This window comes from Pinus tabuliformis, chromosome 1_2 (assembly GCF_031772625.1).
Source record: "Pinus tabuliformis cultivar Carrire ecotype Pingquan chromosome 1_2, CPIR1, whole genome shotgun sequence".
NCBI lineage: Eukaryota > Viridiplantae > Streptophyta > Pinopsida > Pinales > Pinaceae > Pinus > Pinus tabuliformis.
In genome coordinates, this window is record NC_142298.1 from 632,722,550 (window position 1) to 632,737,516 (window position 14,967).

The 14,967-nt window shown below is 40.6% G+C and overlaps 1 protein-coding gene across 1 annotated transcript in view; it reads right to left on the reverse strand.

Annotated features, from left to right (window-relative positions):
- The window catches only part of LOC149207220 (protein ENDOPLASMIC RETICULUM-ARRESTED PEN3-like), a 28,611-nt gene extending 14,320 nt beyond the window's left edge, over positions 1-14,291 (reverse strand). The window contains exon 1 of the mRNA XM_089397967.1: positions 13,554-14,291. Within this exon, the coding sequence (XP_089254093.1) occupies positions 13,554-14,291 (738 nt within the window). The remainder of the gene's footprint in view (positions 1-13,553) is intronic.
- Between the last annotated feature and the right edge of the window lie 676 nt (positions 14,292-14,967).

Below are 14,967 nucleotides of genomic sequence, written 5' to 3' on the forward strand. Positions count from 1 at the left end.
TTTCAAGAATTCCGCGACGTGTTTGCCTGGTCATATGAGGAAATGCCAGGAATTGATCCCTCCATTGTTGTTCATGAAATCAAGACTTACCTGGACGCTAAACCCGTTCGGCAACGTCTGCGTCAGATACACCCTAGGAAAGCGGCTGCGATTAAAGCAGAAGTTGAGAAGCTGTTGAAAGCAGGTTTCATTTATCCGATCCCGTTAACGGATTGGGTATCGAATATTGTTCTGGTTAACAAGAAACAAGGAACAATAAGAATATGCATCGACTATAGGGATATAAATCGTGCTTGTCCAAAAGACAACTATTCTACGCCCTATATCGATCAAATAATTGATCATTGTGCCGGCAGTGAAATATTTTCCTTTATGGACGGTTTTTCCGGTTACAACCAAATCAATATTCGACCTGCCGATCAACCAAAAATGGCTTTCATTTGTCCCTGGGGGACATTTGCTTACTGCAAATTACCTTTTGGACTTAAGAACGCCGGAGCCACTTTCCAACGGGCAATGTCTTACGCGTTTCACGACATCAAGCACATTGTGCAACCGTATCTCGATGATTTGCCTGCTCATTCTTTACATCGAGCTGATCACCTTGTCCACTTACGCGCTATTTTTATGAGGTGCCGTCATTATCGAATTCGGTTGAACCCACACAAATGTGTCTTCTGCATAGAAGTGGGACGATTGCTAGGATTTGTCGTTTCAAAAGCCGGTATCCGCGTCGATCCCTCGAAGGTCGAAGCTATCATCAAATTGCCTCCTCCTTCGAGTTTGCGCCAACTCCAAAGTTTGCAGGGGAAAGCAAACTTTTTACGTCGATTCATTCCTAACTACGCCGAGGTTACAAAGGGTTTCACCCGGTTGTTGAAGCAAAACGCTCAATTCTCTTGGGATGAGATAGCTCAGAAATCTTTTGATGCACTTAAGCACGCGTTGACCCATGCACCGTTGCTGCATCCTCCCAACTACAACCAGGACTACTTTTTGTATCTCGCCGCCTCCCACTCCACCATTGGAATGGTCTTAGTTCAGGAAGACGAATTCGGAATGGAACATGTGATATATTATCTTAGTAGGACGTTAAATCCCACTGAGCTAAAATATCCGCATGTGGAGAAATTGGCCCTGGCAGCTGTTCAGGCTGTCCAGCGTTTTCGTCATTACATTCTTCTCCGTAAAACTACAGTGATTTCGGATTGCAACCCTATGATCTATATTTTGACTAAACAATTGCTAGGCGGCAAGTACTCCAAATGGATTGTTATCCTGCAGGAGTTCGATTTGGAGTTCGAAAAATCTAAGTCTAAGAAATCCTTAGTTTTTGCGGAATTGATGTGTGACTTCCCGCGTGCTGACATGGAAACTGTGGCAGAGGAGCCCATTGCGGACGAATCCTTGTTTCTTATCAGCACTTTAGATCCGTGGTATGGAGATATAATCGTCTATCTCCAAACCCAATCCTTTCGGCCCGAAGCTTCAAAGTCAGAACGTCGGAAAATTCGATTCCAGTCCCAACAGTACAAAATTATTGGAGATACTCTTTATCGTCGTGGGGCGGACTTGGTTTTTCGTCGTTGCTTAACTCATGAAGAGGCAGAAAGGGTTCTGAATGACAGCCATTCTGGAGCATGTGGCGGTCATATGTCTGGGTATGCCACAACTCAGAAGGTGTTGCGTGCTGGCTATTTCTGGCCGTCCATGTTTAAAGATTGTATCATTGCGGTCCGAAAATGCCACAACTGTCAAGTGTTTGATCGTAAGATGCGCGCACCACCTGCTCCTCTCCACCCTATAATTGCCGTTGGTCCTTTTGCTAAATGGGGTATCGATTTTATTACATGTAACCCTCACTCGGCCGGGGGGCATGCGTATATCATCCTTGCGGTTGGTTATTTTACTAAGTGGGCCGAGGCGATGCCTACATTCGAGGTAGATGGCAAGACAGCTGCGATTTTCGTATTCAATCATATTATTGCTAGGTTTGGTGTCCCACAAGCGATAATCACTGACCATGGGCGCCATTTTCAAAACATTATGATGACAGAACTTACAAGTCAGCTTGGTTTACGCCATGATAGTTCTACTCCTTATTATCCCCAAGCAAACGGTTTGGTTGAATCCATCAACAAATTTCTAGTTATCATGATCCGACGAATCATTTGTATTCATCGGTCGAATTGGCATAACATGTTATTTTCAGCGCTTTGGGCGTACCGAACCTCAGTGAAAACATCAACAGGGTTCACTCCTTTCCAACTAGTTTATGGTTTGGAAGCAGTGTTGCCCATTGAATGCGAAATCCCATCACTTCAAATGGCTATCGAATTACTCCCAGCTACTTCCGAAGAGGAGAAGCGTCTGTTATACTTAGCTAAATTATATGAGACTCGACGTGATGCTGCTTTGGCAATCGAGACTCACGCGAAAAGAATGAAAGCTCAGTATGATCGTAACGTGACCCCTCGTAATTTTTCGGAAGGAGACCTAGTGCTATTATATGATCAAGCTAACGATAAATTAGGTGCTGGAAAATTCGTTCCCATGTGGCATGGGTCCTACATTGTCAAGCGAAAGCTACCAAAAGGGGCCTATGAGCTGGTAGATTTTGATGGGGACTCTTTGGGTAAGCCCAGAAACGGACTTTACCTAAAGAGGTATTATGCTTAAATGGTGGGTATGGAGATTCAGTTAGTTTAGTTAGGTTAATTTTTCTTTCTAGCTGGTGTGTTTTGTTAATTTAGACAGTGTGCTTAGCTTAGAGAGTGTGTTTTTCGTCGTTATTCTGGCTTATCTTGGTTTTACTCTTGATATTGCAGATGTCGACGTCTCTCCAAACGTACATTGGATTTGCTGATGGTGCTTGTCGTAGTACACGGAATATCTCTTCCGCAGCTTGGGTTATCTATTCACCCTCTGACGAGTTAGTTTCTATGCATGGGGTGAGCCTCGGTCAAACAACAAACAACATTGCAGAATACAGTGCAGTGATTGAACTATTATCTGAATCGATTTCATTTGGGATTCGGAGTTTGATAGTGAGGTTAGATTCTGAACTCGTTGTATTACAGATTAATAGAGTCTATGCCATTAGAAATCTAGTGTTATTAAGATTGTTTTTGAGGGTGCGTCTCTTGGAACGAGAATTTGATTACATTGAATATCGACATATTCCAAGGTCTTTAAATACATTAGCAGATGCAATGGCGTCTCGAATGTTAAATAGACATTTGTAACAATAATAAATGTAAATTTATAAACATTTCATCACACATGTTTAACAAAATAAGCCGGTAATAATGATATATATATAGATAGGAGTATGTCAAAAAATATACATCGTCTTCGATCATATGTTGAAAAACACCTTATGATCGACAAAAATGATAAGTACAAAAAACCAAAAATGTCACATGTGTCTACAAAAGTGACTAGCCAATCACTGGTGGTGCTCTCTATATGAGACCACTGCCCGCGCTACCCTACACAGGAACCTCCTGAAAGGTCCTGGGACTGCGACCATATAGCGCTGAAGTCGGATAGGAATATCGTCTATAGTCGTCTCTGGTATACCTGCCGTGAGACGCTCTAAGTCCTGTTCCAGCTCAGCTAAGGTCTCTGCGGCCGCATCCTGTGGGGCTGGTGCTGGTACAGCTGGTACTCTTCTCTCAAAAGCCCGGAGATTGGCCGGACGCCGTGGGCCTACATCTGCATTTTGAAAATTTTTGCTGTCAGTTTTGAGAAGATATATAAAAAACAAAAAAAAATAGATAATTTAAAAACTTGTGAAAAATGAAGTACCTTTGTCGTCCCATTGTTCTCCCTGTGGAAGAACCATGTCCGGATCATTGCGAAAATCTACTCCGGCATAAGGAAAATCCTGAATCGCAAAGACCTGGCTCTCCAACCAGTGAAAGTAACCCGCAGGAAATCGGACAACTCCCGCTCCCTCATCAGGATGCCGGGCCATTACCGAAACCCATCGCGTCAACTTAGGCTCCCGAGGAGGCCCAACTGGAACAGTAAGATGCTGGGGGATCAGCATTGGAACTCTCTCTAGGGAAAAGCTCACAACTAAAGGCCCATATCCAAAGGTCTTCAATTGTCCGTTATTTGCCCTAGTCAGTTGGCCTTTCATATTGGCCAGCACAGCATCGCACCAGTTGAAAATGGTGCCTCGGAAGCAATCTATAGCCATCCGCATTTGGGAACTAGTGGCTATGTGCAAAGAGGCAGCACCGCAAAGTCTGGTAACTGTAAAGGCAATTACCATAAGTTCAGGTCGGGATATGTATTTGATTTCTATACCCTTCTCCTGGTTTTGATTGTTGCACCACTCTAGCCGGAGACTAGCAAGGGATTGGCCACCCGGCCTAGTCCCGAATAGAGAGAGTTGCTCGCCCCTGTTAGGCAAGCCAGTGAGAAAATATATGTTGGAGGACTCTATCTCGAGCTGGTGTTCTCCGATGTAGAAACATTGATCCTGAATGTTCCACCTTTCAACTAGCCACTCTAAGAATGGCACCTGGGCCCTCATGCTAGGTATGGCCCAGTACTTGTCGAGACCGCATGCCTTTAAAGCATCAATGGAAGGTTGATGACCTATTGCGGCCAAATCGACATCTTCGTGTTCTCTTTCACGCCAATCTAGCATGGTGGGCAATCTACGCACCAAAAAACATTGATTAGAATTCATTAAATAAAATTTTGATGGTTAGGTTTTGAGTTTGGGTTTTGAAAATCCGTTTTGCGCGGAGTATGCACCCCACGTTCAGAAAACAGAGCGTGGGGACGCAGCTGTTCTGAAGGTGGGCTGCGTACTCCGACCATTTTCCCATATACGAAAATGTCGGGGTACGCAGGTCACCCATGGGGCACCTGCGTCCCCCGAAAAGCGGACCCTAAAACCCCAAACCCTCCAAAAAATCAAACTAGTACTTAAAATGGAATTCTAAACGGATGAAATTGAAGAGGAGGATGTTGTGAAATACCTGAAAGAGACGGTGCTCGATTCCGACGGTCAGATTCTCCGCAAAGTCCACGGGAAGTTTCTTGCCAAAAACCCTTTTCTCACCCTCAACAGTAAAATGGTAAAAGTGACATGGTAAAAAGTCTTTTTATAGGTTTTTTGGATAAATGAATGCTAAGTTTGTTTATTTTTCACCATGAAAGGATGTTTTTCAATGTATTTTTTCCCATCTTAAACAGGTATGAGTAATGTGTTGTTTTTGTGCAGGACAAAAGGACTTTAGGGTAAAATCATCATTTTTCACGAACCAAGACATCAGAGTCATCTTTTAAGCCCTTTTCTGACTCCTAAAACATGAAAAGATTGCCGAGCGTTTCTTTTACACTCGTCAAAACGGAATTAAAAGACGGTCCTCTTACAGCCCTTTTCTGACCGTAAAAACACGAAAAGATTGCCGGATTTTTGTTGTTTCAAATTCGATACTGGAAATAAAACGACATGCCTCTGATCGCTTTTTACTTTTCAGGTCAAAGGCATTAATCATGAAAGTACTCCTTGGTCGCAAGATCAAGCGGTTCTCTCAGGTATTATTTTATACTTTTTCGGGCTTGGGAGACACAAATTTACGAAAAAGTTCACCTTGGAGTCTTCTTTATTTTTTTCAGACTCTCTAAAATTGAAAAACGCCGAGTTTCTCCTATACTGGACTCGTTAAAATTTCACAGTAAAGGACCTGTTCGATTACAAACAGGAACGGACCACTCCTTCTTAGGGTCCGAATCTAAACTAAGTTGGACTCATCCGAAGGATGAGCTTATAATCAAGCATATGTTATCCTCCTCAAGCTTGTAAAAAAAAAAAAGGTACTTGCCAGAAATGGTGGGGGAAAAGAGAGAAGAATGAACCTATTTGTTATCCTTTATTACAGAAGAACCTTATCACCGCTCTTGAACACGACACTTTTCATTCACCTGGGTTGGAAAATCCTTTGCCTTAAAGCTGATAAAACCACTTTGAAAGTCTTCAATCGTTTCTAGGTATTAACTTTGGGTCAATCGTCACCAAGCCATCTGTCGTGTCGTTATGTGTTCAAGAGGTCTCTGCAAATAAACCATTCATATGCAAAATACTTGTCATCCATTTGACCATCCCTGAGTCAGTCCTTACAGCAACATTTCTTCAACTTGAACAATGATTTCGTGTTGTGGGCTTGCCTGCAACGGGTCGCTTTCTATCGACATCAGCACATTATCTAGAAAGATGACTTAGAAATCGTCAGTACCTTGAAGTCTGCATGCATCAATGGCAGGTTTCTCGCCTTTGACGATAGTTTACATCATTGACTTTCGATCAAAGGATTCCGTGACGTGTTCGACATCAACCCATTCATTCACATTTCATGGATTGTACTGGGTACTTTCAGAACCATTGACATCATTGGTGGTATCTCTCACACTTGTTAACAGTTTACATCATCGACTGGTAATCAAGTTGTTTCTACCATGTTCGACATCAACTCATTTATTCACATGGATAGAATCGTACCAATTCAGGAAGTAGAAATGAAGACCCTGGATCTAGTTTCCACCATCCAGGCTGCGAGGAGTTTTGTATTCATTATATAGTAGACTAACCATAAACAGATGGCTGCGTCCATACTGTGTCTACAAAAGTCTACGATTGTGATGTACTGCAAAATCATTCTTGTATCAGAGCAGTAGTTAGATTGTTAGTTAAAGTTTTCAATCTGAGTATCGGAATGCCTACCAAAGCGATGATATCATCTTATATATGTATTTTGTGTTGAATATTTGCAGGTTCTGACCGGGCTCTCCGCAAGATACTCCTTGAAATGATAAAGTACTTCACCCTTCCTAGATCATATAAAACCCTAATCTACTACAGGCTTCGCACTTTAGGGGGCAATCTGTTACACTAAAAAATGTCACCATGACTATTTGCAGTTAGTATGGCTCCATCCACTGTCATACTATCCTCCTTGGCAAGTCTCATGCCTCTGCTCTTCATGTCAAACTTCAAGAAAGAGAGAAAAGTCATTTAAAGTCAATTATCTCTGGTACGCAGTTTCTCTTAGCCTTACCTGCGTGTACGCAACCCAAGTTCACAATACCTGCGTATTTGTACGCTCTGTATGTAAAGGGGTGGGTGTGTACCCCTGTAAAGGTCAAAAGGCGCGAGTTTCATCTTAAAAAAGTTACTTGTGGTCATTTCTAGAGTCTTCTAGAAGCTTGTTTGACGTGTATGGAGCGCCTCCAGATGGTTCATGTATCCCTACCAAAGAGGAACTTATCCCATCAAGAGGGGAGCTATCCCATCCAAAGAGGGGGTTATCCCATTGATGGTGGACCTGAATAACTTCCTCTAGAGCACTATAAATACAGGCATTGGGCCAAAGGGAGGGGAGGTTGAAAGCTGAACATTCCTAAGGGTAGATGCTGCTGGAATTAGGACTTCCTTGTAGAAGCTTGTGAGGAGAGATTACCATCTTTGCTTGTTCTATTTGGAAGTGGGTGAGCTGATCAAAGTAAAGGAGAACTCTTGTGGACCCTGGGAGGGACTTGCACAACGCCAAGGCTCAGGTTGTAATGGTTCCTTTTGTTACCTTTTAATACAAATTAGTCCATTCTTCTCAACAATTTGTTATTTATGAGTTGTTTCATATACTCCTTGGTCTATATGTTAAATATGTTTTATTTTATGTGATATTCAGGTGCTATTTAATCGTTTGATTGTTAGTGAATGCAGGTTTCGAAGGGAAGGAGGAGCTCATTCAGATCAACGAAGCTGGACTACTACTACAACGTTGGGTTACAGGTAGGATCTAAACACTTGATTTCTCATATTATAAAAGCATATTTAGAGAAGGATTGCTCTTATTTGTCTTGTTTGTCACTAGAAAGTCTTAGCCTTCTAGGGAGGTCGGTTGTGTCCGCACTAACGACTCTTTCCATGTGACAGTCCTCTTTCTGTAACTTTTTACGAAATTTCAATTTGTTGCTCAGATATAAAGTTATGACGAGTTTCCCAAGGTCACCTGTTTAGAATGTAATTCGAGAGTCTGCAAACCCTAACTTCCTTAGATTATAAAGCCGAACATATAGCGATACAAGATCTGAGATTTGGACCTGAGCTTCACCATGATTTCAGCTCAAATGAGCTTTAATTTTAGAATTTGAACCTTCGTAGAAAAAATATTATGGCGAAAATTCCATGATGACCTATTTGAGATGAAATTCTAGATCTTGCAAAAACCCTAACGTCCTCAGATCATATCTCCGAAAATATAGCGAGACAAGAACTGAAATTTGGACCAGAGGTTCAGACTGATTCCTTCTCAAATGGGTTTTTTGTTTAGCTTCTGAAACTTCGTAGCGAAAAATTTATAGCGAAAATTCCACGATGACTTGTTTGGAGTAGTGAAACCCTAGAATCCAAAGCTCTGATACCAAATGTTATGAAACTAGCTCACAAAAAGATAGAAAAGATAGATCAACGCCTTAGAAATAAGCCTCTTCGAGGGGGAAACCTCCTTTACATTACACAAATGAACAATTCTTGGATGATACAAATGACAAGGCCTCCTTTCTATATACAGGAGTCTAAGAGGTCATAACATAATCAGAGTCGACATAACAATAATAATGTAAGGGCACAATAATAACAATATGGGGACTACATGAGCACAACAATATAATAAGGGGGTTGTAATAATAACAATAAGGGGTTACACTAGTAGTATAGGGACCTAACAAGATATTTTTCTATTTACTCTTAATTATTTTTTATAAATGTTTTAGTTATATATATTTTTAATTAGGTTGTATATAAATGATATTTCAGATATATAATTATTTTTAAGAATTTTTAATGACATGTTTAAATATATATATTTTTATTAAAAGAAAATTGAAGTTAGGCATTATGTATGTTGTTAAATGATGATTACATAAATTATTTTTTTGCTATTAGTTTGTCCAAAGGAAACCATATCAATAACATAAGTTCATAGTTTTGAGGTTGATAAGACCTTATTTAACTATTACATCTCGTAAATAAAAGCTTGTATAAACATGTTGGTTGGGCCAGACTTGGACATACATTGACATAAATAGACAAAAAAGACTATTGATATTGGAGAAGGAGATATTGGCCGATTTCCTGGGTAGAATGATCAACTTGCGATCTATACTATCAATTTTATCCTCCATCTCTACCAATCTAATATAATTCTCTTGCTGAGGGTTTTCATTGTTGGTGAGGACTCATCCCATGATAATTTTAGTGTGCCAATAAACATCACTTTCTTGCATGTACTAGGGAAAAAATGATGGAGTGGAAGTTCATATATCAGGGTATCACAAGTAGCAACAGCAATATGGGGGTCAGGAATGAATTTTCAAACCAGTTCGAGAATGATTCCTAGATATCGAGTGATGGAATCATAAGCTTGGGTTTGAGCAAGGAGCTAGGAAGTAGATGCAGTATGGCAGTCCATTTGGGTAGAAATATAGGAGCACCCACCTTACTACATCTGCATCTAGTGACAAGTCTACCACACGGCATAATTGAAAAAAATACCAAGAGAATGCATGGGGATAGTACATAGGAGCACAAGAATCAGGGTTGACATAGAGGGATGGCCAAGAGAGAGGGGTAGAGGACCTACATGGACAATATGATAAAGGTGGACAAGAAATTAATAAGGGAGTGAGATGGCATAGTGAAAATGGGAGAAGAGATATCCGAAATGGAAAGGTGATTTGAGGTGGCGTGGGAGAGAAAAATTAAACTAAGATGAGAACATGGAACACAAGGTGAGAGGATGACCTGGAAAAGGGAAAGGTGGGGCGCTAAAGATGGATCTTTACTAAAATTCTCAAGAAGGAAATTTGAGCCCAGAAACAAATAAATCCATAATGGAGAAAACCTGAGTGAAAATAGATAGATAGATAATAGAGTTAAACTAAGAGAGTTTCTACTAGTTGTAGTGCGACATCCATAAATAGTTTGAGACCAAAAGATCTGATGGAGACTAGTGAGGAACAATTGGTTTATAAAATCCCAATTTCAATAATTCTTGCCATGATCAACCTTGGGCGCAGCATATGCTTTGGATTACAAAGTATTGTTGAGGCCAAGGATTTGAGTATTGCTAGGATGAGGATTTGGAGACCAAGAGAAGTAACTATGTTTGTAGGAAAGACACCAAGATATAAAATGGAGCTAATTATTCCAAATGGATTGGATTTTGCTGAAATTCTGAATTCCATATAATAATGTAGTGACAATTATCTTGGTTGACATCTTGAGTGCAAAATGATTACACAAATCCAGAGACACTTCCATGTTAATTATGGGTCAAGCTTGGTAAGAAGCCACCATTAATTCCAACCAACTCATCCTATACCTACCTATGTCACCTACAACATTCAAGTGACATTTAGCCTTGTGCCGACTTTGTGCCATGATCATTGAAGTGACTAGAGTGCATGCAATGCACCAAGTATAGTGGGAGCCACAACTCCATTTTGCATAAGGCAACATCATATCAATGCAGGGGGTAACTCCTGCTCCTATGCATCCTCCTTGAAGGATATAATTTTTTGATAATTAAATAAAATTGTAAGATATAATTAAGTACTATTATGTGGATAGGTGCATCTATCTCAAAATAGGGATTCCAAAATTTTAGTGTTTTGAATAATAAAAAAATTACGTGGATGGGTGAGATTTAATAAAGAGAGTATATTCTTCATCGTCTTCACATATAAAGGCACATAAAACTCAAAACTTAATCTTAGTAGTTAATCAAATTTTCCTTTATTAATTTATTTCAACAAAACACATACTTGATTCATAACCATTGCTATAAAAAAATAAGGATGAATTCAAGATAAAAAAGTAGGATTAAAGTGGGAAGGAATCATTGTTATAAAAAAGTAGGATTAAATAAAGTTCACTTGATTATAAGAAGATAAAATTTAACTTCGGTGATATTGGGAATATCTACATTAATCAACTGTTTAACTTACATAGGGATTAACTTATATGGCTACACTAGTATATAATATTCTCATAAAATTTGATATATATGATGGGTGTGTGTGTGCGTGCGTGTGTGTGTGTATAGTTTGAAAATTTGTGTTATATTAAAGGATATTATTTCTTTTGGATCACAAACCATGACCCTCATTAAACCTAAAATCCATGAATTTTTAATTTTCAATTGAAGTTAGAGTATATTATAAAAAAAAACATATTTATCATATTAAATTCATGAAATTGGAACTTTTTTTCTTTTATTTTTAAATAAAACAATAACATGGTAGATTATATTAGCAAAGAATGCACTGAAGGACATATGATATACATCCATAAGTTCCTAAGAGAAAATATTACAAAGGGCTTTAGGTCCACACTAGTATGGCCATACTTGTTGTGCCTTAATCCTAATACTATTTTTTAGGAGAAGCTATACAAATACAATCCATAAAAAAAGCCATTAATATAGTAACTTTTAGTTGGCATCAAAATATAACAAGGAATTAATCTTAGTCATCTATAATGATCAAATTCTCTTCAATAGCTACCCAATTAAGATCGTTACTTAACTAGGAAAAATGGGTTTCGTTGACCCTCAAAGTTCTAGGAGGGAATGATGAGGATTAATTTGCTAACTTTTTTGTTTCCCTGTCTACGTCTCTTAAAACATATCTGACTTGAATTCAAGGAATCTGAGTGAGTAATTTCAAAATTCTTATGTAAATATGATGAAGCATGGATTCTAAAGGAAATATTCCTAATGAAAGATGATGGATGGAGTTATTAGATTCATATATTATAATTAGAGATCTAATTGGTAGATATTGAGCCAAGATGATGTCTTGGAAGAGGGTATATATTTCAGCCTGGTTGGGGGCTATGCCTACGCTCCATGGGCATTTTAGCTCTATTTGTCATTTAGGGCCAACCCCCCCCCCCTTGCCCACCTACCACCCTCATGAAGTTGGATTTATATTAGCTAATGTCCCTCCTATTTTAGGCTACATGGAATTAGCCAATTTTTGTTATCCTCCTTGAATGAGATAATTTTTTTTTTTTTCGGTAAAAACTAAATCTATTAAGAGAACATATAGTACAGAGTGAAGTTACAACCATGAGAAGCAAGAACATAGGCAGCCGGAAAGGATAGGCTATCCACCTCGACTCCTAGAAGAAATGAGAAGAGAACAAAAGAGTGCAGGAAGTGACTAGAAGAACCGGGGAGCAAAAACCGCATAGGATTCTACCCAACATGGGAGGAATCAACTATTCGGCATTTTTTCCCTTTCTTTTTACTAACTTTGACCCATTCAGGTGGGCCCTGCTGAGCTGGCATGAGTTGCAAACTGAGCTGGGCTGGCTGTGAGGTTTCCTTATCTGAATCCGAGGTGGAGGATTCATGATTCCTTTTCTGAGAGTTTGGCTGGACAGACAGATCCTCAGGCTCAGCCAAGGGTGGATCCTGTGCCATCTTTGCTTCCACGTCTTCCTCACTCTCCTCCTCTTCATCCGAACTGAAATCGTCCATGGGGGGAGGGTCGTGAGGCTTCCAGCTTTTGGATTTCTGCTTAGGATTGGCTCTCTTCTTTTGGGCTGGCATCGAGGGACAAGAGCTCTGAAGGTGCCCTGTGTGATGGCAGTTGCGGCAGCGGAAGGCTGTGTTCTCGTAATCCAAGTTCTGAGTCCAATGGAAGTCTCCAATTTTGAGATTGATCTTGTCAGGGAGACCTTTGCTCATGTCTATTTCTGCACAAATTCTGGCAAAGGTGTAGAGGCCCTTTTCCCCTCTAGAAGTGTCTGTGTCTAGAAGGCGGCCTAGAGTATTGCCGATCCCTTGGAATACAGCAAAGTGCCATAGATGCGCCGGGAGATTAGGAAGTCTGACCCAGATTGGGAGCTTGGTGATGATTGCTGTTGAAGGATCGAAGTCTGGGAACCAGGGGGTGAGGAAGAGACCTGCTGACCCCCAAAACCATGGCCCTGCTTTTAAGGCTCTTTGGTAGTCCTCCTCAAAAGCAAACACTGTAATGAAAAAGCCCTTTGAGCATAACAAAACCTTACAATTGTTGGTCCAGTTAGAGTGAATCCACTGGTAGAGGTCTGCTGTGCGTGGCCATAGTCCATTGAATCTGCAAATAATTCCATGCTCCGCAAACTTTTGGGTTTGCTCATCCAGCGATGGGTGCTCTATTTCAATGGAGGGGGTTTCCTCTAGTTTGTCCACCAGAAAAGGTTTGGGAGCCTGTACTGGTGGAGCTGTCTTCTCCTGCTTCTGTGCATGGACAACATCTTTGTATGAAAATGCCTTGTTTGAGGAAGTTTGTCCTACAGCTCCCCCTCTCAAACGAAGGGCTAAAATAATAGAGGCATTTCTCTTAATGCTGTAAAAAGAAAGAGGGTAGAGATCCTCAAGTTGTTTACCTTCGTTGAGAAGTCGTTGAGCTGCAGAGGGTATCCCCAGCTTGAGTTCCAGAGCATGCTTGAGGTCCTGCACTAGATCTGAAGAGCTCACCCATTGTAGCAGAGTTTTGCCAGAGATGATCTTGATTTGGATCTGAAACAAGGCAGGAAGTTCAGGGTTTCTCCTTCCTTTGCAGATCTGAGACGAGAGGGGGCAAGGGCTTTGCAGGGCTTGAGATGACCAGACCTCCAGATCCTCTCCCCTGCTCAAGATCTTGGCAACAGGCGTACCCCCTTGAACAGCCAAGGCAGGGTTCGTCTCTGTAAGAGGAATCCGCGGGTTCCTCGAGTCTGACAATCGCCTGAGGTCGGCCATTGCAAGATTGCCCCTTATATCGTTCACCTTGACGAGACTGCCAAGATCCTCACTCACCAGCACATCTGCGAAGCTGTCTCGTTCTATCATCCTCGGATCCGCGTTAGCATTCGGCTCAGTCCAATCCCACACAGTCTTGTCGGCCCTTGCATCGAACAGATGAATGTAACCGCTGAATCCGAAGGCGCCACCATGTACGCCGTTTTGTCGGCCGACCTCTCGAGAAACCTCGAGTGTTTTTTCCTTGTCGGCAACCAGGGTTGTGTTAACTGTCCTCTGCCCATTTTCGAAGCTCGCGAAGATGGAGGAATCCGTCGAGGCGGTGGCTCGAACGCAGGGTTTGTAAATCCGTGTGTTGAATTTGTCAGACCAGGGCAGGCTCTTCACATGGGCCGCATTCTTGGTATCGTGTATGTGCAACCCTGAAAAATCCTCTGCACCGACGGCCGCTAGGGTTTCTGAAGCTCTGTTCATGGTTTCCTTATCGCCTTTAATTGGCAACTCTTAGTGTAGTTGATCCTTGAATGAGATAAATTAGATAATAGTGGATAATTATTTAATGTAAAAGGGCCCACTTTACAAGGCCCACTAGGTAGTTGGTACCCATTAATGATGTGACCACAAGTAGTTATGGTTTTTTCTATTGAAAAGTTATTTAAAGAGATAGGAGGCAATGGAATATTTGTGCTTTGTTGTAGTTTTGGAACTCTACTACATGAAACCTTTCCCTTCCTTAAGAGGAAAGTAAGCATTATTTCCTTCATATTATATCAATGCATGGTTATCTTTTACATCTTCCATCCCATTTTGTCTTGTATTTGGTTATTGAAATTATATTCTCTATATTTCTTATTTGTGTTTAAAATTTAATTGTTAAGGAAAAACAAATGGTATGAAAGAACTTTCTTTAGTTATGCACATGCCTCCAAGTTTTAGGTTCCCAATCCCCACCCCCAACATTAAGAAAAGAGAGGTGTTTCGACATATTTAAAAAAAATAAATATGTGTCATTCAATAGGTAAAAAATGGCTGAGGAGAAATGTATGTAACACCCTCCTACCACATCTACCCAAGTAACCATGCAAACAAGGGTAAACATGTGATAATAGGCTATGATGATTGTATCCGAACTCCTATGTGACCTTAAGGA